This window comes from Geotrypetes seraphini, chromosome 4, assembly GCF_902459505.1.
Source record: "Geotrypetes seraphini chromosome 4, aGeoSer1.1, whole genome shotgun sequence".
Taxonomy (NCBI): Eukaryota; Metazoa; Chordata; class Amphibia; order Gymnophiona; family Dermophiidae; genus Geotrypetes; species Geotrypetes seraphini.
In genome coordinates, this window is record NC_047087.1 from 238392409 (window position 1) to 238417837 (window position 25429).

The 25429-nt window shown below is 47.3% G+C and overlaps 1 protein-coding gene across 5 annotated transcripts in view; it reads right to left on the minus strand.

Annotated features, from left to right (window-relative positions):
* Positions 1 to 25429, minus strand: part of HNRNPH3 (heterogeneous nuclear ribonucleoprotein H3) — a 179171-nt gene that overhangs the window by 22249 nt on the left and 131493 nt on the right. For all 5 annotated transcript variants that reach the window (XM_033941603.1, XM_033941602.1, XM_033941604.1 and 2 more), the window contains one exon: positions 18296 to 18431. In XM_033941603.1, coding sequence (XP_033797494.1) covers positions 18296 to 18431 — 136 coding nt within the window. The remainder of the gene's footprint in view (positions 1 to 18295; positions 18432 to 25429) is intronic.

Below are 25429 nucleotides of genomic sequence, written 5' to 3' on the forward strand. Positions count from 1 at the left end.
TTGATATCAGCATCTCCGATGCAGTTGATCAAAGCTTGACTGCTTTAGGAACCTCTCCATTGAAAATTCGAAGGTTAGCTAGTAGAGATAAAGCCGGCTATGTGATACGAAAAATTGAACGTGTGCAGAATGTGATAGCCAAGAAGATTACATCTGCTGCTGGAGTTTCAGCTGAAGAAGTTGGGCCGTCTCGTCAGTCTGTAGAATGCAAGTTATGTGAAGATTACACTGACCTCATTGAAGAAATGAAAACGAAAATTGCAATATCCAACAGGTCAATGAAAGTTCAATTATTGACGATGGCCCCAAAAAGTTGGTCAATAAAGGAAACAGCAATGAAGTTTGGCGTTTCAGAGCGCATGGTCAGAACAGCCCAAAAAGTAAAGAAAGAGAAAGGCATTTGTTCTATACCTGATGCAAAAATTGGCAAGTCCCTTCCAAAAGAAATTGCAAATAGAGTTCAAGATTTTTACGAAGACGATGAATTCAGCAGAATATGTCCTGGCAAAAAAGATTGCATTTCAGTCCGCCTCAATGGTTTAAAAGTACAAAAGCGTCTGTTATTGTGTAATTTAAAAGAGCTGTACGTGGCGTACTGTAACAAATACGGAACTGAAATTGGTTTTTCCAAATTCTGTGAGCTCAGGCCAAAGTGGTGTGTAACCGTTGGTGCATCAGGTGCACACTCCGTGTGTGTCTGCACGATACATCAAAATGTAAAGCTCATGCTACAAGGCGCTGATGTCAAAGAGAACTACAAAGTTCTTATGGAAAAAACTGTGTGCGACCTAAATGTCAAGGACTGTATGCTACAACGATGTCAAAACTGCCCTGGTGAAGAAGCACTAACAGCATACCTGGAAGAAATATTCAAGGATTTAGATCCAGAAGAATCAATAGAATTTAAGCAATGGGTTCACGCTGACCGTGAAACATTAGAAACAAGCGTACTAACCATGGACAACTTTATTGAAAGACTTGCAAGCAAGATTTGGAAGTTGACAAGCCACCATTTCATTTCAAAACATCAAAGTGAATATTTGAAGATGTTGAAGACAGGCTTAAAAGAAACGGAAATGATCGTTTTGATGGATTTCGCTGAAAATTACTCATTTGTTGTACAGGATGCCGCCCAAGGCTTTCACTGGGAAAATTCACAAGCTACAGTACATCCTTTTGTTGTATATTACCTCAATGAAGTGGGCACATTGCAAGTTGTAAACTGTTGCATTATTTCTGATCATATGCAACATGATACGATATCTGTACACGTGTTTATTCAAAAGTTGATCGAATTTTTGGTAACTCAAACAAACATTACCAAAATATACTACTTCAGTGACGGCTCAGCTGCACAATATAAAAACTACAAGAACTTTGTGAATTTGTGCAATCACAGAAATGATTTTTCAACATTGAGGCTGAATGGAATTTTTTTGGAACTAGCCACGGAAAATCACCCTGCGATGGAGTTGGTGGAACAACTAAACGACTGGCTGCCCGGGCTAGCCTCCAAAGACCATCAACGGATCAAATATTGACGCCAAAGGATCTATTTAACTTTTGTGACCAAAATATACACGGAGTTAAATACATTTATGTTCCAAAAGAAGAAATTGAAGAAAGCAAAAAGTTTCAAGAAGAAAGATGGCATGAAAGCAGCACAGGAGTCGGTACCAGAGAGCACCACCAATTTGTACCAGTCGACTCAAACTCGGTTCGTGTCAGCAAAGTTTCAAATGACACAATAAATTTTGTTGCCAAAATTTCTGATACTGCCATTCCAAATTTGAAAGTGTCCAAAATCTTTCCTGGTTGCTACGTTGCCTGTACTTACGATAATCAATGGTGGATAGGCAACGTTGTTGAAGTCTCAATTGAACAAAATGATGCATTGATAAAATTTATGCATCCTCACGGTCCAGCTCATTCATTTTATTGGCCAGAAAGGCAAGACGTTTGTTGGGTTCCAGAGCAACACCTCATCTGCATGCTTTGTGCCCCTTCAGTTACATCATCCGGCCGCCAATATCAATTTCCAGAAACTGCATTGAAGAAAGTGGCTCAAAAATTTAACAGAATGTTATAAAGATTGCTGGCAGTTAAAATAAAAGTGGACTTCACTTCGGCTTGGGAACCATATAAGATACCCAATTTAGGCTTGGGAACCTAGGATAAGACACCCTAATCATTGGCTTTGGAACCAGAAAGATACCAACAAAAGGCTTTGGAACCTTGACAAAGAAACCAAATGCGAGGCTTGGGAACCTGGACGAAGTGGCCCACTCATGGCTGGTATTGCACAGCTATTGGGCGTGACCCCTATGGCGATGGGGTTGCCAGTTCAAACTCTTGAACTGGTAGTGACAATGTCACCATGGACCAACGCAATAGAGTAGTAGTAATACTACGTCAATACAAAACTGTAACTTTAAAAATGACAGAACTATGTTGAAATAGAGGTTGTTGCCGTGGCAACGTCTCCCAACTTTGTCCCCCTTTTTCAGCCATTGTTAACCTGCGTTGAAAAATGAAGTCCACTTTTCTAGGGGGGTTGAAATATGCTCTTTCTAATGAGACTGATTTGAAAGAGTTTCTGAAAGGTATTTTTCTGTAAAAGCAGGCTGAAAATACCCTATTTTTGGCCTTTTTACACAAATTAGCAACTTTACACTTAATTTGTAAACTAATAGAAAGAGCTTGGAGGTTGAAATTGTACTTTTGAAAACAACGTTGTACTGAGACATTATGCGCCAAATTTCGCATTTATTACTCAATTATTGTGGGAGCTAAGTAATGTCAAACTTTGACTTTTTTTGGAGCACTAATTTTTTCGGCCAAGTTTACTGTAATTCAGCCATTCACTCAGTGCTCGACAAAAATTATTATTGGTAGCACTGAATAGAGCTCCAAAAGTTGTGCAGGGTAGCTAAGTTTAAGTTTTTTTGGAAACACAGCTCGGGAGATATTGTGTCTCAAAGTTGTCAGAATGTCATTGTCGTACTGTATTTCATTGTGGTATGGGGTCAAACAAATGGCTATATCTCCACAAATATTCCACAGGCGAAACTAAAACTTTACCAAAGTTCGTTTGAGACATGGTGGACTCTGCATATGAAGTTTCATCAAAATCCGTGATGGTCATGCAGGGCACTTTCCAAGAATCTGATCACTTGACATGGAATGACCCAAACGCCTGCAATTCAGAAACACGTTTCACAGAAGTAATGACCACCAGGAACACAGCATTAAGAGTAAGTCCTTCAAGAAGAAGGAACCGAAAGGCTCAAAAGGAAGACGAAAAAGCATGGCAAAAACCAGATTGAGTTCCTAAGCTGGAACCGAAGGACGAATTGGAAGATGGAGCAATTTTGCCGCATCAGGGGGGAGGACATAAGAATAGCTTCAAGCCCATCAAGCCCAGTAGCCCATTCTTACGGTGGCCAATCCAGGTCACAATCAGTGGCTTCCCCATGTCTTTCTCAATAACAGACTATGGACTTTTCCTCCAGGAACTTGTCCAAACCTTTCTTAAAACCAGCTACGCAATCTGCTGACCCTGCAACACACCGCAAAGAGAAAAAGCCACAATCTGAACCCTGAGGGAGGACCAGGCAAGGCCCCGCTCCAGGCCATCCTGCAAAAACTCCAAGATGTGAGGCAAAGAAGCGCGAAAGGGAACCATATAACAAGCGGAACACCACTCTTCAAAGAGAAACCAAAAACATAAGCCTGAAAGGTGGAAAGCCTCAGAGAACCCAAGAGGGTAGAGATCACCTTATCTGAATATTCTCTTACTTGGGAATTCCCGTTCAAGAGCCAAGCCATAAGACAAAAAGGACTCGGATTGAACATGGGAATGGGACTAGGTCAGAAGGTTGGGTGAGAGGGACAAAGGAAGAGGATCCGTCATGAGAAGATGAACCAGATCTCTGTACCACAGGTGTCTGGACCAGTCCGGAGCCGCCAGGATCACGCGGCCTGTGTGCCCATCCACAGTAACCATTATCTCTTCCTCTCTCTAAGAGATCCCACTTGACTATCCCAGGCTTTCTTGAAATCAGACACAATCTGTCTTCACCACCTCTTTCGGGAGATTGTTCCACACATTGATCATCATTTCTATAAAAAGTATTTACTTAGATTACTCCTGAGCCTGTCACCTCTTAACTTCATCCTAAGCCCTCATTCCAGAGCTTCCTTTCAAATGAAAGAAACTGAACTCAAGTGCATTTACATCACATAGGTATTTAAATGTGATTTTCAACATGAACAGCTGTGGGCCCGATTGCAACAATCTATGAGCAAGGATACCAGCTAGTGAAGAAAAGTTAAGCATTTATCCTGTTCTTTTCGCTGTTCTTCTGTTGTTTTCTTGTGCACAGTGGTGTGGGTTAACCCATTTTTGAAAACAGCATTTTGTATTTGGTGGAGTTTTTTTGCCTTTGAGACAGAATTTGACTGGCTTATAACTCACTGGGTTGCCATCTGATATTGAAAGCATTTTTTAATACAGTTGAGGCTTTTTCTCCACTATTAGTAATTTGCTTCAGTGGGTATCTTCACCACTACGCTAATAACATTGATATATTTTTTGAGATTGGATTTAAATGCTTCTATCATATCCCACCTTTACTCCAAAATATACAGATTGAGATCTTTAAGTATGTTCCCGTATGCCTTATGACTAATACCACGCAGCATTTTAGTAGCCTTCCTCTAGACCGTCTCCATCCTTTTTATATCTTTTTGAAGGTGCAGCCTCCAGAATTGTACACAATATTCTAAACGAGGTCTCGCAGAGTCTTATACAGGGGCATCAATACCTCCTTTTTCCTACTGGTCATACCTTTCCATATGCACCCTATCATCCTTCTAGCTTTCGCTGTCACCTTTTCAACCTGTTTGGCCACCTTAAGATCATCACATACAATCACACCCAAGTCCTGCTCTTCTATCGTGCATTTAAGTTCTTCACCCCCTAAACTGTACTGTTCTCTTGGGTGTTTGCAACCCAAATGCATGACCTTGAATTTCTTAGCATTAAATTTTAGCTGCCAAATTTCAGGCCATTTGGACTAGAGGATCCCCTATCAGTCAGATGAGATCATTGTACCAAGGCTGCCTTAGCCAACTGGGTGCCACCAGAACCATCTGGGTGCAACTCTGTCCTTTAAAAGTTGTGGCCTATTCATGGCCAAGGCAGGAACACAAAGGAGAATGTCCACCAGACATCTCTATATCAGCATATCTAGAACCTCTGACATTTTGCCTTCTGTGACTGAAAAACCTGGCTACTTTTATGTTGTTTGTCAACACCTGCAGATCCATTCCCTGGAGGGCACCAGCAGGCCACTATCCTCTGGAAGGCTTTGTTTGCCAGCACCCACCTTTCTGGGATCTGGTGTGTGCTGGCTGAGAAAGTCTGACTATTTTGCTGATCCCTGCGACATGGACAGTTGAAAGGAGAAATTAGGTTCTTACCTGCTAATTTTCTTTCTGGTAGGCTGTAGACTGGCATAGTCCTTATGAATGGGTTATATACCTCATTGCTACACCAGGTGGAGACTGAACAAACTTGTATATCAGGATAGCTTCCCCTCTTGCAATCCAGTCTGCCGAATAGACTTCAACTGAAAACAGTAAAACACACTCCGAACAGGAGTGTAAAAACAACAAACACTGGTAAATAACTGTTGGAACATGTGTAGAACTAACCCTGGTATAGAAAATATCCCCACAGCTCACCAGCTAAGCCATAGCCACTGTTCTTAATTCTATCCGGCCCTAGAAAAATTCTAGAACCTGCAGAAAAAACAAAATCTGCACACGAGCAAAACAAAACACCGCAATCACCGCACAAAGACAGACATGGTGGGGGACTATACCAGTCTACAGACTAACAGAAAGAAAATTAGCAGGTAAGAACCTAATTTCTCCTTCTGCAGCGCCTGGTAGACTGGTATAGTCCTTATGAATGGGATGTATACCAAAGCAGTACCCATTAAGGGTGGAACCCCTGAAGGGCCGACACCAGAACACGTTCACCGAATACTGCATCCCGAAGCGCTTGAACATCCACACGGTAGTGTCTGACAAAGGAATGCAGAGAAGACCGAACTGCAGCCTTGCAAATATCCACTGGAGGCACTAGAGAAGACTCATCTAGAGAGTTGTGCGGGGACAGAAATCCCACCCGACCCCGCGAGGAATCCCACCCGCCCCCACCCGTCCCAGCGAGGAATCCCCTCCGTCCCCACCCGTCCCAGCAAGGAATCCCCTCCGTCCCCACCCTTCCCAGCGAGGAATCCCCTCCGTCCCCACGAGGAATCCCCTCCGTCCCCACCCATCCCTATAAACTACAGAAATAGTTATTTCATTTAATTATGCTACTGAATTAAAGGCTCTGGTAGAAACCCATTTACAAATAAGCAAAAAGACTATTAATTTGGAACTATTAATTGGGAAGAATACATACTTTGTAAACGGGTTTCTACCAGAGCCTCTAATGTTTATAAATTTTTATCAACACAACTAATATACTACTTTATCCTAAAACACACACAAAAAAAAAAGAAAAAGAATTTTTTCCCTACCTTTGTTGCCTGGTTTCTGCTTTCCTCATGTTCTCATTCAATTCCTTCCATCCACTATCTCTCTTCTCTCTGTTTCTTCCATTTGCTCTGTTACTGTGCCTCTCCCTTTCTCCCCCTTCCAAATTGGTCTGGCACCCATCTTCTTCCTTCCGCTCCCCCCATAGTCTTATTTGAGGATGCTTTCGGTTAAAACTGTCCTTTTCAGGACTAAACTATTTGTTGTCTTTCTCCCTACCTATTATTTTAGCCCTTAAATGTGCTTTATTTTAAATGCTGTAGTTCTTCCCTTTTCCCTATTTGTGTGTAGTTTATCTCCTTAGTCTCAGTCTATGATTTTGTTATTTGTTGCTTTTTAATATTGTCTTGTTTTTAATATATCAATACTAATTTCTTTAGTTATTTTTAATATTTCAATACTAATTTGTTTTTAATATATCAATACTAATTTCTTTAGTTATTTTTAATATTTCAATACTAATTTGTTTTTAATATATCAATACTAATTTCTTTAGTTGTTTTTAATATTTCAATACTAATTTGTTTTTAATATATCAATACTAATTTCTTTAGTTGTTTTTAATATTTCAATACTAATTTGTTTTGTTATTTTTAAAGATTCCCCTTTTATTATTGACGTACACCGCCTTGAAATTTGTATAAGCGGTATAACAAATTTTTTAATAAACTTGAAACTTTTAATAATATCTGTCTTCTTCCTTGCCAGCGTCTTCTCCCCACTCTCTCTTCCCCATTTCCTTTCAGCGTCCTTCTCCTCCCATCTTCCCCATGTCCTGTCAGTGTCCTTCTCCCCCTCTGTCTTCCCCATGTGCTTTCAGTGTCCTTCTCCCCCCTCTGTCTTCCCCATGTGCTTTCAGTGTCCTTCTCCCCCCTCTGTCTTCCCCATGTGCTTTCAATGTCCTTCTCCCCCTCTGTCTTCCCCAGGTGCTTTCAGTGTCCTTCTCCCCCCTGTCTTCCCCATGTGCTTTCAGTGTCCTTCTCCCCCCTCTGTCTTCCCCATGTGCTTTCAGTGTCCTTCTCCCCCCTCCGTCTTCCCCATGTGCTTTCAGTGTCCTTCTCCCCCCTCTGTCTTCCCCATGTGCTTTCAGTGTCCTTCTCCCCCCTCTGTCTTCCCCATGTCCTTTCAGCGTCCTTCTCCATCCCTTTGTCTTCAACATGTCCTTTCAGCGTCCTTCTCCTCCCTCTGTCTTCTCCATGTCCTTTCAGCGTCCTTCTCCCCCCCCCATCTTCCCCATGTCCTTTCAGCGTCCTTCTCCACCCCTTTGTCTTCCCCCAGTGCTTTCAGCGTCCTTCTCCCCCCTCAGTTTTACCTTAAGCGTCTTTTCCTCTCCACTCCACCTTTCCTCCCTCCCTGCCCTTTACCTTTGTGGCGCTTCCCCGCCCGACTGACAACAGAACAGGCCCGGTCCAACAAACCTCCCTGCCCTGTAGCCGCAAATCTAAATTACCTTCTTACAGCAGCTAGAGTATTGAAGCTGCTGTAAGAAAGTAATTTAGATTCGCGGCTACAGGACAGGGAGGTTTGTTGGACCGGGCCTGTTGTCGGTCGGTCGGAGGAAGCGCCACAAAGGTAAGGGGACCTGGCAGGCTGTGCACCCCCCCCACCTATGGCTGCATCCGGGGCGGACCACCCTCCCCGCCCCCCTTGGTATGCCACTGCCGATCGCAGCACACAGCCGATCGGAACAGAAATCTTCCCGATGTCAGCGCTGATGTCGGAGGGAGGGAGAGCTTTGCTTAAGCCCTCCCTCCGACGTCAGCACTGACATCGTGGAAGACTTCTGTTCCGATCAGCTGTGTGCTGTGGCAGGGCAGGTAGAGAGAAGACGAGCCTCGCATCCAACCCCGCAGGAATCCCGCGTCCCTCGGAGGCGTCCCCACGGGATCCCTGCGACTCGAAGGGGGAACCCACGGGTCCCCGCGACCCGAAGAGGGAACCCACAGGATCCCCGTTGTCCCCGTGCAGCTCTCTAGACTCATCCCAAGAAGCTGCCTGACCCCTAGTGGAATGAGCCTTGAGAAACTCTGGAACAGACTTTTTCTTCAGAAGATAAGCGGAAGCAACAGTCTCCTTAATCCAACACGCAATAGTAGCCTTAGAAGCACCATCTCCCATATGAGGACCTGCTAGAAAGATAAATAAATGATCTGATTTCCTGTTCTCCCAGGTCCTCTGCACATAAAAGCGAAGGACTCAACTGACATCCAACATGCACAACTGTCTCTGCTCGGAAGAGCACTCCCAGCTACCCAACACCGGGAGAACCACAGCCTGATTGACATGAAAAGGAGAACCTACCTTTGGCAGAAAAGAAGGAACAGGCCTCAAGACAACCCGCTCCCTAGAAAACTCCAAGAAGGGAACCCTACAAGAGAAAGCCTGCAGCTCAGAAACACATCTAGCAGAAGTAATGGCTACCAAGAAGACCGCTTTAAGAGTAAAGTCCTTCAAAAAACAGTCGCCCAACGGTTCAAAAGGTGGGTGCACCAGAACAGAAAGAACCAGATTCAGATCCTAAGAAGGAACAGAGGGTAGCACAGGAGGCTTGAGCAATTTGGCCGCCCGCAAGAAGCAAATCACATCAGGCATGGCAGTCAAACGCTCACCTTTCATCAACCCACGAAAGGCTGACAAGGCCGCAAGCTGAACCATGAGAGAAGAACAAGCTAGTTGTCCCCTGTCCAGGCCATCCTGCAAGAACTCTAAGATGTTAGGCAGGGAAGCGCAAAAAGAGACGACTCCACGCGCAGCACACCATTGCTCAAATATACGCCAAACCCACACATAAGCTCAAGAGGTAGAAAGCCTCCGGCACCCCAAGAAAGTTGAGATCACTTTATCGGAATACCCCTTCTTACCTAGGCGATCCCTTTCAAGAGCCAAGCCAAAAGACAGAAGGGACCTGGATTGAACATTGGAATGGGACTCTGAGTCAGAAGGCCGTCCAAGAGAGACAGAGGAAGAGAATCCGCCACCAGATGCCTCACCAGATCCACATACCACGGTCACCTAGGCCAATCCTGAGCCACCAGAACCACAAGTCCCGGATGTCGAATTATGCAGAGAAGAACTCTACCCACTAATGGGCATGGAAGGAACACATACAACAGCTCCTCTGTTGGTCATGGTTGAACTAAAGCATCCAGGGCCTCAGCCTGACCATCTCTGTGACGACTGAAGCAGCGGGGTGTTTTAGCATTGACATTTGTGACCATCAGATCCATGAGGGGCTGACCTCAAGACTGCACTATCAACTGTAAGGCCACGGGGTTTTGACACCACTCTCCAGGATCTAGCAGGTGACGACTGAGGAAGTCCGCTTGAACATTCTCCATTCCGGCTATGTCATGAAGATGAGACTCCACCCAGACCATGAGCAGAGCTGCCTCCTGTGCCACCAAGGTAAAATTATGTTCTTACCTGTTAATTTTCTTTCCTTTAGAAGCAGCAGATGAATCCAGAGACCAATGGGAATAGCCCACATCTACCAGCAGGTGGAGATAGATAAACTGATTAACAGGTGGTTATATTGGCTGGCAATCCTCCTGTCTCATTAGTATAGCTCCTTGCCCAAGCACACGTAACCAGCAATAGGCATCACATGTAAAAAACTTCTTCCCAGGAGAAAAGGCAAAGATACCGAATACAACCATCAACCACAACAAACTGCGTAAGTTGCATAAGACAAAACCGATAGACAATTACCAGAAAGGGAGGGGCTCTGGATTCATCTGCTGCTTCTAAAGGAAAGAAAATTAACAGGTAAGAACATAATTTTACCTTCCTTAGCAAAGCAGCAGATGAATCCAGAGACCAATGGGATGTAGCAAAGCAATCCTTAATTTGGGTGGGAAGCAAACGCCGCCTTCGCAACGACCGAAGCATCAAAAAACCCCTATCGCATGTGCCCGCACATCCATGCAGCGACGCGGAGAGAAGGTACTCTCTGAAGACCTGTTAGCCGTGAGACAAATCTCCTCCAAGGCAAAAAACCTCTGGGCCGAGCCCAAGAAGCAGCCATCGCTCCAGCGGAATGGTCATGAAGTTCAATCGCCACCCGCTCCCCCGCCAGTAGGCAAGCATAAAGAATGTTCTCCTGGACCTAATGAGCGAAGTAGGCATCGGACACCGCCATACGCCTGAGGCGTCCCTTGAAGAATATCAAAAGGAGATATAAACACTAACAGTTGATAGAACCGAGCTCGCGGAGAACTCGACATACGTATCAAAAAATGCAGTGAATAAAAGCACTGCTACCAAAATCCCGTCCCAGGAAGAAGGAAGGAAAAAGCGAGCCTGACGGAAAAGAAAGGATGACACCCTCTTAGAAAGAAATAGAGTTACCAGCCGAACTGATACCCCATATTTTGGAAATTAGAAATAGGAATACCCGTTGAAAAAGGCATGCCACATAGAAGATTGCAGAGCTGAAGCCATGGCCACAAGAACACCCTGTTCAACGGCACAGCCCTTTGGAATCCCCAAAAGACAAGGAGGAAATAAAGCCTTCAGTAAACTGCGAAGAAATACGTGAGGAATGTCCTCCAAATCGTACTCTCCATGAGGTGCCTGAACATACCGCACTCTGTTTAGGGACTGAACTACATAAAGCTGAGAAGGAAACGAAGAGCCACCTACCCAGTCCTTGTAACAAGCCAAGAAAGGCTCCAGAAGCGGAAGGGAAATGAACGCTAAGCCCTTGGCAATACACTTGTGTCAAAAAAGGAACTCTGGAGTGGTTCAAACGATAAGAAGCACCCAAGAAAGGAAACAAACAACCTCCAAAAGGAAGTAGAAGCCACAATAGAAGATGTCGGTAGCACCCAGATAAGCGCAGAAACAACCCGCTTTGCCTAACCAGAACAAGTCAGCCAAGACTTCCAAAAAGCTAGGTCTTAATACTATAGTAGTCCCAATATCCATGATGATTGGACCCCAGGTGAACAACGACAGAGATACCCGGAAACATCTGTAGCCCAGCTGTCGAAAGACTTAGTAAATCCCTCTAATAAGGATGGGGCCACTCATCCAGAGAATATACAAATACCGCTCCCGGTAGGCGAGCTCGAGATGGCCAATCCAAGCCATCCTCAGCAAGAGGCCACCACTGAAACAGAGAAGGCGGAGGCGACAAAGGAGCCACGCATCAACCCCCTATCACTGCCCCTCCCTGGGTCCGCCGAATAAGTAAGGAAGCCTAGAATCGAGAGACGAAGCTATGCGGACTAGACCCAGGAGATATCACGTTCGTAAACAGAGCAAGAACGCCTTAGCCACAAATCTCACTATCCAGGATGCAGAAGATAACACTAGTACTAACATGCCCACTCTCCAGAGTGCACCCAGCACTTTGTAACATACAAGAAATGGTCCATGCTCAGAAATCACGGAGAGTCTATCTAAACTTAGACCTAGATCTACGAAAGGATCAGCCAACAGAAGATGAAGAAGAGAGAGCACCCAATGGAAGCCGAACAACTTCGCCTGCCAACTGAGTACAACGGCTACTGCCCCAGCTGGAGAGAAATACTCCCATCCAAATACTGATCAAAAGGACCCCCAGCGTCCTTCCTGAAGAAAGATCTGATGCTCTAGCAAAGTAGCCTGACCCTGCTCAAGTGTAGAAGAAAGAACCACTACTGAGCTGCCTCCGAAGACCTGACTCCTGGAGCTGAGGACGGAAGTCACCGAGCCGCCCCAACCCGACAGCCCGGGATGGGCGGTGGGCATAAGGTAGTTCAGTAAAGAGCCAGGCATGTCTCGAAAAGAGAAATCGCGCCGAGCCACTAAAACAAACCAAGTGAAGCAGGAGGATCATACCAAATAATTGGAGCTCTGAGATACCGGAACTTACCAGAACAACAATCGACTGTTGTAAAGAAGAAGGGAAAAGCAAGCCGAAGTTCCTAGTGTAGTCAGCACTATGGATCCTAGAAACTGTACAGAATCCCTTGCTCATCGTCCTGGAAAGCGAAGAAGAATGCCAATCTGAAACCGAGACCCCACATCTAAGTCTGCGGAAGAAACACCAGTGTTTCTAATATGAATAAAAACCTCATCCTGATATACATATCAATAGTACCGGAGAAAAAAACGCTATAAATACCTCATCTGTACGTGAAACGAACTGAGGAAAAGAAAACACCCTTTTCGCATCCGACCAATGTCAGGAAGTCCTCCGAGACCAGAGGCAGACTAGAAGAAATTGGATGAATCGTCTGGTAGCGTCAAAACGGTACCACCGTCCACCTCCACCAGCGATCGTGAAGCCAAAGATAGGTGAAATGGCAATTGCCAAAACCGAAAGCGCTGCTCCAGGAGAGGCAGGCAAACCTAGTGCCGATCCTGAGCTCATAGAGAAAAGGTAAATCGACTCTCAGGTAGTCAGCAGAAAAGTATATAGCTGCCCAATGCCCCCCGGCTTGGCCACCATGTAGGTAGTGGAAACCCAAGCACTACCAGAACCGTCCAGAGGACGCAGAAAGCTTCAGAGAGAAACATAAAACCTGAGGAGGAGGCAAAGGTGCAAGCAACCTGAAAAGTGTACACAGCCCCCTGATGTTGAAGGATAGAGACTACCGTATTTTCACGCAAATAACACGCACCCGTATAAAACGCGCACACGTGTATAGCACGCAGAAATCACGATGATAAGCACAAAAACTTTGGTATAACGCGCTCACGATTATACCGCGCATGCTGCCCGACTCTCCGTTCACCCCCCCCTGACTTCCGTGCACTGCCCCGACTTTCCGTGCGCTGTCCCGACTCTCCGTTCACCCCCCCCTGACTTCCGTGCACTGCCCTGACTTTCCGTGCGCTGTCCCGACTCTCCGTTCACCCCCCCTGACTTCCGTGCACTGCCCCGCCTCTCCGTGCGCTGTCCCGACTCTCCGTTCACCCCCCCTGACTTCCCTGCACTGCCCCGCCTCTCCGTGCGCTGTCCCGACTCTCCGTTCACCCCCCCCTGACTTCCGTGCACTGCCCCGACTTTCCGTGCGCTGTCCCGACTCTCCGTTCACCCCCCCCTGACTTCCGTGCACTGCTCTGACTTTCCGTGCGCTGTCCCGACTCTCCGTTCACCCCCCCTGACTTCCGTGCACTGCCCTGACTTTCCGTGCGCTGTCCCGACTCTCCGTTCACCCCCCCTGACTTCCGTGCGCTGTCCCGACTCTCCGTTCACCCCCCCCCCCCGACGTCCGATTCATCCCCCCCCCCCCCGGCAGGACCATTCGCACCCCCACCCCGAAGGACCGCCGACTCCCCGACAATATCGGGCCAGGAGGGAGCCCAAACCCTCCTGGCCACGGCGACCCCCTACCCCCACCCCGCACTACATTACGGGCAGGAGGGATCCCAGGCCCTCCTGCCCTCGAAGCAAACCCCCCTCCCCCCCAACGACAGCCCCCCCCAAGAACCTCCGACCGCCCCCCCAGCCGACCCGCGACCCCCCTGGCGACCCCCACGACCCCCCCACCCCCCTTCCCCGTACCTTTGGTAGTTGGGCCAGAAGGGAGCCCAAACCCTCCTGGCCACGGCGACCCCCTAACCCCACCCCGCACTACATTACGGGCAGGAGGGATCCCAGGCCCTCCTGCCCTCGACGCAAACCCCCCCCCCCCCCCAACGACCGCCCCCCCCAAGAACCTCCGACCGCCCCCCCAGCCGACCCGCGACCCCCCTGGCGACCCCCACGACCCCCCCACCCCCCTTCCCCGTACCTTTGGTAGTTGGCCGGACAGACGGGAGACAAACCCGCCTGTCCGGCAGGCAGCCAACGAAGGAATGAGGCCGGATTGGCCCATCCGTCCTAAAGCTCCGCCTACTGGTGGGGCCTAAGGCGCGTGGGCCAATCAGAATAGGCCCTGGAGCCTTAGGTCCCACCTGGGGGCGCGGCCTGAGGCACATGGGCCCAACCCGACCATGTGCCTCAGGCCGCGCCCCCAGGTGGGACCTAAGGCTCCAGGGCCTATTCTGATTGGCCCACGCGCCTTAGGCCCCACCAGTAGGCGGAGCTTTAGGACGGATGGGCCAATCCGGCCTCATTCCTTCGTTGGCTGCCTGCCGGACAGGCGGGTTTGGCTCCCGTCTGTCCGGCCAACTTCCAAAGGTACGGGGAAGGGGGGTGGGGGGGTCGTGGGGGTCGGCCAGGGGGGTCGCGGGTCGGCTGGGGGGGCGGTCGGAGGTTCTTGGGGGGGGGGGACGGGCGTTGGGGGGGAGGGGGGTTTGCGTCGAGGGCAGGAGGGCCTGGGATCCCTCCTGCCCGTAATGTAGTGCGGGGTGGGGTTAGGGGGTCGCCGTGGCCAGGAGGGTTTGGGCTCCCTTCTGGCCCGATATTGTCGGGAAGTCGGCGGTCCTTCGGGGTGGGGGTGCGAGTGGTCCTGCCGGGGGGGGGGGATGTATCGGACGTCGGGGAGTCGGCTGGGCAAGAGGGCTTGGGCTCCCTCTTGCTCCGATCGTGGATGCGGGTGCGGGTGGGAGCGCGTGCGAGTGGTCGTTCGGGGTGGGGGTGCGAGTGGTCCTGCTGGGGGGGTGAATCGGGCGGGGTGGGAACTATGTTTTAAAACTTTCGTATACCGCGCTCACGCATATAACGCGCGAGGGGTATGCGCGGTAGGTAAAAACGCGTATAATGCGCGCGTTATATGCGTGAAAATACGGTACTCCCCCATGAGACATGACGAGGCCCGGAAGAATTCAGGATCCCCACAGAATGCCATGCAACAAGTCAGCAAATGGCAGGATGAGGAATGGAGGAACCTTAAGAAGAAAGAAATTCTCTTAGGGGGGAAAAAAAAATCAAGGTGCTTAAAGCAACCCATGAAATAGCTCTAACTCCATATAATGTGAGTGAATGAATAGAATAAAAAACTGCGGCAGGCTGCAGTAACTGAAACTGCATGCCAGGAGTTCCAAAAACCAAATGCACCCAAAAGGCAACCTTGAAGTGAGGGTAAAAATTTTGTACCTGGGGCAATGAAGTGGTAAGTGGCTTTCCCAGAGTCACAAGGAGCTGCAGTGGGAAACAAACTCACGACCTTAGAGTGCTGAGGCAGCTGCTCTAACCACTAGGCCACACATGGGCTAGGGTTTTTTTTTTGGTTTTTTTTACATCACAGGGCCAGAAAGCAGCTCCGCAGCACTACCATACACACTGCGCTCCCCCAACTGCACTCCAAGAAGAGACCCCGAAGAACGAGCAGTAGAGCTAGCATGAACATTAGAAGCCGCCGAAGTAGAAGGCAAGGAAACAGGCAGTGACGGCACACTTAAAGGCTGGGCAGACTGCGAGCTCTGCAACAGGAAAGCCCGGTGCATAAGCATCACAAATTCTAGCGAAAACGAGCTCAGCCCGAACGCCGCCGACCCTGCCTGGTCCGTGCCAAAGAGTGGCGCCACCCCGCCTACTGACTCCCCGACCGCCGCCGAATTCCCTTCAGCCGTCGAAGCGCCCTGCAACAGGGCCGAGTCAACCGCGAGTGAAGGGGAAGACGGATGCCCTTCCCCAACACGGGCAATGGCTAAGTCGCATGCTTGCAGGAAAGAATCTTCTGTCGGTGCTTCCGTACAACCGGCAGAGCAGAATCCCGCCAGTGTTCTGCGCTTCCCACAGCGCGAACACCGCAGACCAGCCTCTGCCGCCATGCTTCGTGTCTTTTTTTTTTTTTCAAATGAGAAAGCCCGCGAACAGCCGCCGATTCCGCCCCCCAGACACCAAACAAAAATCGGCACTCGGGAACGAACAAGAGTTAACTAAAGTATAATTTAGCCATAGTACTCACCACCAAAACTCACAACTGCCCCAAAGGAAGAAAGGTAAGGCTGGTAAGTGTCACTGCAGGCCGACTTAATAAGGCCCAGCACAGACAAGGCAGGCTCTTGGTTCTTCTCTCTTTTTTTTTTTTTTCATCCTTCCGAGCCAAAGTGATAGCTGCAGCTGCCGCGACGCTACCGCCCGGGAAACTAATCCACGTTCGCGCTTCCGCGAGCGGGAACGGCTCGGACCTAAGTTAGAGAAGCCTCCACCAGCGCCAAGGAAAAAATGCGTGCTTCTGGCCCGTGGCAAAAGCAAAGCCACTACAACCTCCAGCCACACACCCAAAGGGTCCCGAGGTACTGCCGCTTCCTGGGCCAAACATATCATGGAGGCCACCAGCACTTGAACACAGCTTCACCCTCGCGATAGCTCACAAGCTCCAGCGCGCCTCCAAACCAAAAGAAGCATACTCACATACAGAGGCTAGAGCCCATCAGTGCCGGTATATGCCGGTAAAAGCCGGTTGCTCAGTACCATGAGGCCCGAAGAACCCTTCATAAACTGTGGAGTCCTGATTTTTTTTTTTTAACCATGGGAAGAAGAAAAAATAGGGACTCAATCAAACCCTCTTATCAATGGAGGGATGGTGAGGCAGGGACAAGGGGGGGCCCAAGTGTAACCTCTAAAGCCGGCACCGTTCAGCCGGACACCCCTGTCTCACTGAAGAGAAAATCTCAACAAGAGCAACTGAAATTTCCAGCCAGAATCCAGGAGCTATTGGAATAGCGACTTTCCCCTGCTGGGAGATAGAGCATACTAATGAGACAGGAGGATTGCCAGCCAATATAACCACCTGTTAATCAGTTTCTCTATCTCCACCTGCTGGTAGATGTGGGCTATTCCCATTGGTCTCTGGATTCATCTGCTGCTTTGCTAAGGAAGTGCTCCTAGTGCCCCCCTGATGATTGACATAGGCCATCACCATGGCATTGTCTGCAAGAACCCTGGCTTGCCCATCAGAAAGGACTGGAAGGCCAACAGTGCCAGATGGATGGCTCTGGTCTCCAAGACATTGATCGACCAAGAAGCTTCCTCCGTGGACCAGGTGCCCTGAGCTGAGTGACCTAGACACTGAGCTCCCCAACCGAGAAGACTGGCATCTGTGAGCAGCACCATCCATGGCGGCTGGTCCACTCACCCCTTGTACAAGATGGGAGGTCCGGAGCCACTAACGAAGACTGCACCGAGCCAAGCCCAGAAGAGAAACAGGATGATCCAGACTGTGCCTCTGAGGCAATCACCTCCAAAGAAGAGCATACTGAAAAGGACGCATGTGGGCCAGAGACTACTTCACCACATCGAGGGAAGCCACATGGAGGAAATCCTGTGCCTGATGACACTAGGACACCAAACGCAGGCTAATATGAGATTGCAATTTGCTTAACCGGGCCTCCAGAAGGAAGACCTTCCCCAAGGAGCACTCCTAGATACTCCAGGCGCTGAGATGGCAACAACCAGCTCTTGGAAAGGTTGACTACCCATACCAGCGACTGTAAAAACTCCACCACCCGAGCCATGACCCGGGTGCTCTCCTGGAATGACTTCACTCGAATCAACCAGTCGTCCAGATAGGGATGAACTAGAATGCCCTTTTCGCAACACCGCCACCACAACAACCACCATCACCTTGGTGAACATCCGTGGAGCTGTGGCCAGACCAAAAGGAAGTGCATAGAACTGATAGTGTTGCCCAAGATTGCACTAAGAGAGGAGCTGAGATAGACTGGATTGCTAGGGGGGAAGCTATCCTGATATACAAGTTTATTCTCAATCTCCACCTGCTGGTAGCAGTGAGGTATATAACCCATTTGTAAGGACTATACCATTCTACCAGGTGATTCAGAATAAATGAAATTAACTTACGCATATTGTTTTTATCTTTAGCCATAGCAGCCACTGCATCTTCATGTGTTGCAAATTCTACATCAGCTTCCCCAGTTGTTCTCCCATCTGTTCCCAAATCAATATGAACCCGTATAGGATTTAATGGAGAGAAAAACTAGAAGAAATAAGACATTAGACATGAAATTAATTTTTTCAATAAAATTCAAAATCTCTCTGTTTCACCAAAATCTTCAATTTTGTCTATTTTATAGACTTTAAATCTCAACTGCCATACCTTACTTTCCAAAAGAAAACATGGAAAAGACCACCAAATACCTGAAGGACCATTTTCTAGAAGCAATTCAAAAGTCATTAATGTTCAGTACTAAACATGTTCTACTTCTCAAGTGAAGATCACTATTGGTCAAGCTGTCAGAAAATAAGAGCTATTCATTAGCTCTGCTGTTACCGCCTATATTCCACAAACCATGAACGTGATCAGTTATACCACTCTAGCTCTTAATAACCATTCCCTGCCCTTGCCATTATTCATTTTAAAGCTACTTTTAAGCAGTGCAAGCTCCACCACCTAAAAGAGATCACTATAACTGGAAATAGTTGGAACTTGTTACAACCCTTCAAACAGTATCTAAATATATCAAAGTCCTGCCACTATTACATTCTAATTTACTTCATCATATCTTCCTTTTTTTATCAAATTCTTTAGTCATTTTTCCATCTTACATCAAGTACACAATAATATATCAGTTAAAACTTGAATACATCACTTGAATTTCCTTACAATATCATAAAATACATAAATTTATACCCCCCACCCACCCTTCAAATATTTCAATAAAAAAATATCATATTATATTTTTATCTATTGATTAAACCTTTAATAGAACTTTATACCATCCCCCTCCCCCTATGTATAAATGTACTTTCAGAGGAAAATAGTGTCTAATCATTGCCATAACTTGTCAATGGCCCCCAAATCTTTTTAAAATGATTATAATTCCCTTTTTGTATAGCAATTGTTCTTTCCATTTTGTAAATGTGATACAACGAATTCCACCAGAAGGTTAAGTCTACTGTAATTTTTCCAATTACTAGTGATATGTTGTATGGCGACTCCTGTCATAATCAATAAGTTTATTGTTGCTTGATGAAATTTGACTCTTTGTTCTCATTGATATACCAAACATAATTGTATTTCATGATAATGCTACATGGTTTTCTAGTAAACAATTAATTTAAGACCAAATTGATTTCCCAAAGGCCATGATACAGGGACAATAGAATATTAAGTGATCTAAAGTCCCTGCTTCTAGATTACAATGCCAGCATCTATTAGACTTAGAGCTATCTAACTTTTGTAATCTAACTGGAGTCCAAAATGCTCTATGTAAAAGGAAAAACCAAGTTTGTCTCATAGATGCGGACACCGTACATTTCATTCTCCAAGACCAAAATTTGTGGCTATTGAAAAATTAGATAAACTGCACTACTGCTCTATGACTACAGAGGGTTAAACCTTCATCGGCTGCAAGGGTTGCAGAGAGCCCACTGTTTTCATGCTCTACCTCCCATCACTCAGATGAGCTCCACCCCCTCAAGTCAGAGCCAAAGCTGTTAGTGACACCTACAGTGAAAACATGAGGGGTGCAGGGAGACACCCCAAAACTACATAATTCTGCTCTGCTCTAAATATAAACATTAAAGAATGCTTTTAAATCACTACTAAATGAAGCAAGGTAGAAATAAAAGGAGCCACTTACCTGTGTGCCATCTGCACCAAAAGTTCTGTTGCTCTTATGAGTGAATTCCTCTTCATTCCTAACCCTACCAGGCAGGATATAGAAACAAAACATCTGACTAAGCAGGCATGTCAAACAAAAAGCAAGTTAGTATACATCTGACAAGGCAGGCATCAAGACTTATCACTCCTGTTTACAAAAAAGAAAATTAGCAAGGTAAGAAACTAATCTTTCCTTCTTGTGCAACAGGACTGATAGTCTTGACCAGCAGGACTTATCAGAGCAATCCTAGGGTGGGACAAATGAGCCTGCTGTCAGTAATGAGGACCCAAAGGCGGTGTTACAGCCCAGCTGCTACATCCACCCTATAAAACTTAGTGAATGTGTGGAGATAAGACCAAGTAGCTACCCTGTAAATCTCTGCAGGCGAGACTGCTCTAGACTCTGCCCAAGATGACGTGACACTGAGTGGAGTGTGTCTTCGCCATTGGAGACCACTTTCCACATCCAAAAGATGCATCTTTTCTCCTTCAAAAGCTTACACTTGGAGTCGGATGACAGCAGCCACCTTGAGAGACCCTTGATAAAGCGCAATGGCGTGAAACATGTCGGGTCAGGATCCCAGATGTTGGCCGATGCAGAGATAAGTGCACATTATATATGATAAAATAATTGAAGAAAAATAGAAAACGTAAATTTAAATGCAAAAAAAACTAGACACTAGTATTAGACTACTGGTTAATGCACAAGAGCCAATGATGAAAGTCACCACGTAATTTCTTCCCGCGGTTCAAAATGACAACAGCGGTGGAGTGGTGAGACTGAGGCTTTTGCATTTAATCAATTACTACTTTATGAGAAGATTGGGTAACTAGTCCTATTTCTTACCATTAACTGCATCCAACTTTGGCATTAACTTAATATTCAATTTTTCTGCTTTCTTTTCAAAATCTACTTTTCCATGTCTTACCTTACATCTTCTTATCTCTCTCTCCTTCCCTTCCATTGTCAATCTCTCTCCTTCCCTCCTTCCCACCACCAGTAGTCCAACATCTCTCGCCTTCCCTCCTTCCCCCCCAGTAGTCTGACATCTCTCTACTTCCCCCCAGTACTGACATCTCTCTCCTTCCCCTCCCAGTAGAGACATCGCTCTCCTTCCCTTCTTCCCCCCACCCAACAGTCCAACATCTCTCTCCTTCCCCCCCAGTAATCTGACATCTCTCTCCTTCCTTTCCCCACCCCCTTCTCAGTCTAGCATCTCTCTCCTTCCCATAATCTGGCAGCTCTCTCTACTACCACTACTATTATTATTTCTGATAGCGCTACCAGACTCCCCTTCTTCCCTGTCTGGTTTCTCTCCCTTCCTTTAGTCATCTCTCCTCCCCCCAGTGTAACATTCCTCTCTCTCTTCCTCCTTTCCGCCCCCTGCAGTCCACATCCCTTCCCTTCCTCCTCTCTTCCTCTTTTCCACCCCCTGCAGTCCACGTCCCTTCCCTTCCTCCTTTCCACCAGTCCAATATTTCTCCCTCCTTTCCACCAGTCCAACATTTCTTTCTCTCTTCCTCCGGTCCTCCTTCCCTCCCCTAACCAACATCTCTCTCTCTCCCTCCACGAGTCCAACTTTTCATTCCCTGCCCTCTCCCCCTTCCTCCGAGTGTGACATTTCTCCCTCCCTTTCTGTCCTCCCCATCCATCTCACCTTCTCCATGAGTCCAACACTTTCTACCTCCTGCACACTTTCTCTCTCTGCAGAGAAGACAAAACTGCATCCTTACAAATGTCCACTAGAGGCACAAGAGAAGACTCAACCCAAGAAGCTGCCTGGCCCCTAATGGAAGGAGCCTTGAGAAAGTTGGGAACAGGCATTTTCTGAAGAAGATATGCGGAAGCAATAGTCTCCTTAATCCACTGCGCAATGGTAGCCTTGGAAGCACCGTCCCCCTTACAAGGACCCGCTAAGAGGACAAAAAGACGATCCGACTTCTGGAACTCCTGGGTCCGCTGATCATAAGAGCGAAGAACCCGACAGACATCCAACTTGCGCAACTGTCTCTGATCCGAAGAGCCCCCCAATCATTCAAAACCAGGAGGACTACGGATTGGTTAACATAAGGTGAAACGACCTTCGGCAGAAAAGAAGGAACAGGCCGCAGGACAACTTGCTCCCGAGTAAACTCCAGGAAGGGAGGCCTACAAGAGAAAGCCTATAACTCAGAAACCCGTCTCACAGATGTCTACCAAAAAGATCGCTTTAAGAGTAAGGTCCTTCAATGAGCAGGCACCCAAAGGCTCAAATGGAGGGCACACCAACCCGGACAAGACCAGGATAAGATCCCACGATGGAACAGACGCCCAAACGGGGGACTTGATCAATTTGGCCACCCGCAAGAACTGAACCACGTTGAGACTGGCAGTCAAAACACTGACCCCGTAACAACCCACGAAAGGCAGACAAGGCCGCAAGCTGAATTCATAGAGAATATCAAGCCAGGCCCCTGTCCAAGCCATCCTCCAAAGATGTTAGGCAAGGAAGTGCGAAAAGAGACCACTCCACACGCAGCATACCATTCCTCATAAAGATACCAAACATGCACATAAGCCCAAGAAGTGTAGTCTGCGGGACCCCAAAAGAGCAGAATAACATGTTATCTGAATAACATTTCTTACCTAAGCGTGGCCTTTCAAAAGCCTAGTCGTAAGACAAAAGGGACCCGGATCGAACAGTGGAATGGGGCTCTGAGTCAGAAGGTCGGATGAGAGAGGCAGAGGCAGAGGATCCTCCACAAGATGACAAATCAGATCCGCATACCACGGACGCCTGGGCTAGACCAGGGCCAGCAGGATCACGAGGCCAGGATGCCGAACAATGCAAAGGACTCTGTCCACTAACAGCCATGGAGGAAACATGTACAGAAGACCCTCCGTCGGCCAAGGCTGAACCATAGCATCCAGCACCTCAGCCTGAGCATCCCTGCAATGATTGAAGTGGGGTGTCTTGGCGTTGACACTCGTGGCCATCAGGTCCAGGAGGGGCTGACCCTAAGACTGCAGTATTAACTGGAAGGCCGCGGAACTGAGACACCACTCTCCAGGATCTAGCACGTGACAACTGAGGAAGTCCACCTGAACATTCTCCACTCCTGTTATGTGGGAAGCCAAGACATCCAGAAGATGAGACTCTGCCCAGACCATGACTGGAGCCGCCGCCTGTGTCACCAGACAACTCTTGGTGCCCCCCTGACGACTGACATAGGCCACCGCCGTGGCATTGTCAAACAGAAACCAGACTGACTTGCCCATCAATAAGGAATGGAAAACTAACAACGTCAAGATGGATGGCTCTGGTCTCCAGAACATTGATCGACCAAGATGACTACTCCGAGGACCAACTGCCCTGAGCCCAGCGTCCAAGACACTGAGCCCCCTCTCCCCCCCCCCCCCCCCCCACTGGCATCCGTGAGAAGCAATGTCCACTGGGGCTGCTCAAGACTCACCCTTTGTACTAGATGGGAGGCCTGAAGCAACCAACGAAGATTGCAGCGAGCCAAATCTCGAAGAAGAACAGGTAAGTCTAGACTGCTTCTTGGGCGACCATCTCCGAAGAAAGGCATACTGAAGCGTATGCATGTGGGCTCGAGCACACCTCACCACGTCTAGGGAAGCCGCCATCCACCCCAAGATTTGGAGGAAATCCTGCGCCCGAGGATACTGAACACCATAAGTAAGCGAATCTGAGATTGCAATTTGCTTACCCGGGCCTCTGGGAGGAAGACCTTCCCCAATGAGGTGTCGAACAGAACCCCAAGATATTCCAGGCACTGAGAGGGGGCCCAACTGGCTCTTGAAAAGGTTGACTACCCATCCCAGCGACTGCAAAAACTCCACCACCCAAGCCGTGACCCGGGTGCTCTCCTGAAAAGACTTTGCTCAAATCAACCAGTCATCCAGGTAGGGATGAACCAGAATGCCCTCCTTGCGCAAAGCTGCCAAGACCACCATAACCTTGGTGGACGTCCACAGAGCCATGGCCAGACCAAAGGGAGCACACAAAACTGATAGTGCTGACCCAAGATCGCAAAGCGAAGAAATCGCTGATGGGAGGCCCAAATCGGAACATGCAGGTAGGCCTCCATTAGATCTAGAGATGTCAGATACTCCCCCGGCTGAACTGCCAGAACAGACCACACCATCTCCATGCGGAACGATGGAACTCAGAGCCCAGTTGACCCCCTTCAAATCTAGGATGGGCCGAAAAATCCCCTCTTTCTTGGGCACCACAAAGTAAATTGAATACCTGCCTGTGCCACACTCTGAAGGGGGCAGTGGAACAATAGCAATGAGATCTAGCAATCTTTGAAGGGTCTGGCGAAAGGCCTTTTCTTCTCAGCCACATGACAAGGAGAAGCTAGAAAATTATTGGCTTGTTTGTATGCTTTTGGCCTTCAGGGTAACGTTCTCCTGTGGTTTAAAGGGTTTTTGGAATTCAGACAATTTCAGGTCAAGTTTAATAATCAGTTTTCCTTTAACTGGAAAAATCTGAGTGGTGTACCCCAGGGTTCCCCACTCTCACCCACATTATTTAATGTATACCTCTCCTCCTTGGGCTACAGTTTGAGTAACCTAGGTAAAGAACTGTTCAACTATGCTGATGATATTACAATTGCCATACCTTGTGCTACAGTTCTATCTCATATCTCTTATTAAATTGAGTCTGTTGCAATTGATGAACTCTTGGATGCAGGATTTCAAACTCAAGCTTAACCCTGATAAGACAAAATTTTTTGTTGTGTCGCCACATAAGATTATTCACGAGCCATCGATTAGTACAAATTCTACCTTGTATACAATTCAACCAACAATTAAAATATTGAGAATTAATTTGGACCAGCATCTGACTATGAAAAAAACAAATAGATGCTGTGGTACGTAATGGTTATTACATGCTATGGAAACTGCTGTACCGTTAAACCTTTTTTTGAGTTTTCTGCTTTTAAACTTCTGGTACAATCTTTATTATCAAGTCTTTTGGATTATTGTAATATTGTGTTTTTAGCAATTCCCAAGAAAGACATGGTTCGACTCATATTGATTCGGAATACAGCGGTTAGAATGGTCTACGGTCTTAAAAAATATGATCATGTGACTCCATTTTCTTGTGAATTGCATTGGCTGCCAATAGAGGCCCGTGTTTTGTTTAAGTTGGGTTGCTTTTGCTATAAAGTTATGTATGGTACCGCTCTGTTTTATATGGTTAATAGATTCTCTCTAGCATTGTATAAAAATAGTAGAAAGTTTCATGCCTTATTCACCTTTCTGTCAGTAAAGGGCTGTAAAAGAAATAAATTTCTGGACCATACTTTAGCATTCCAAACAGCTTCATATGACAGAGAATTTCAAAATACTTGGTCAAATA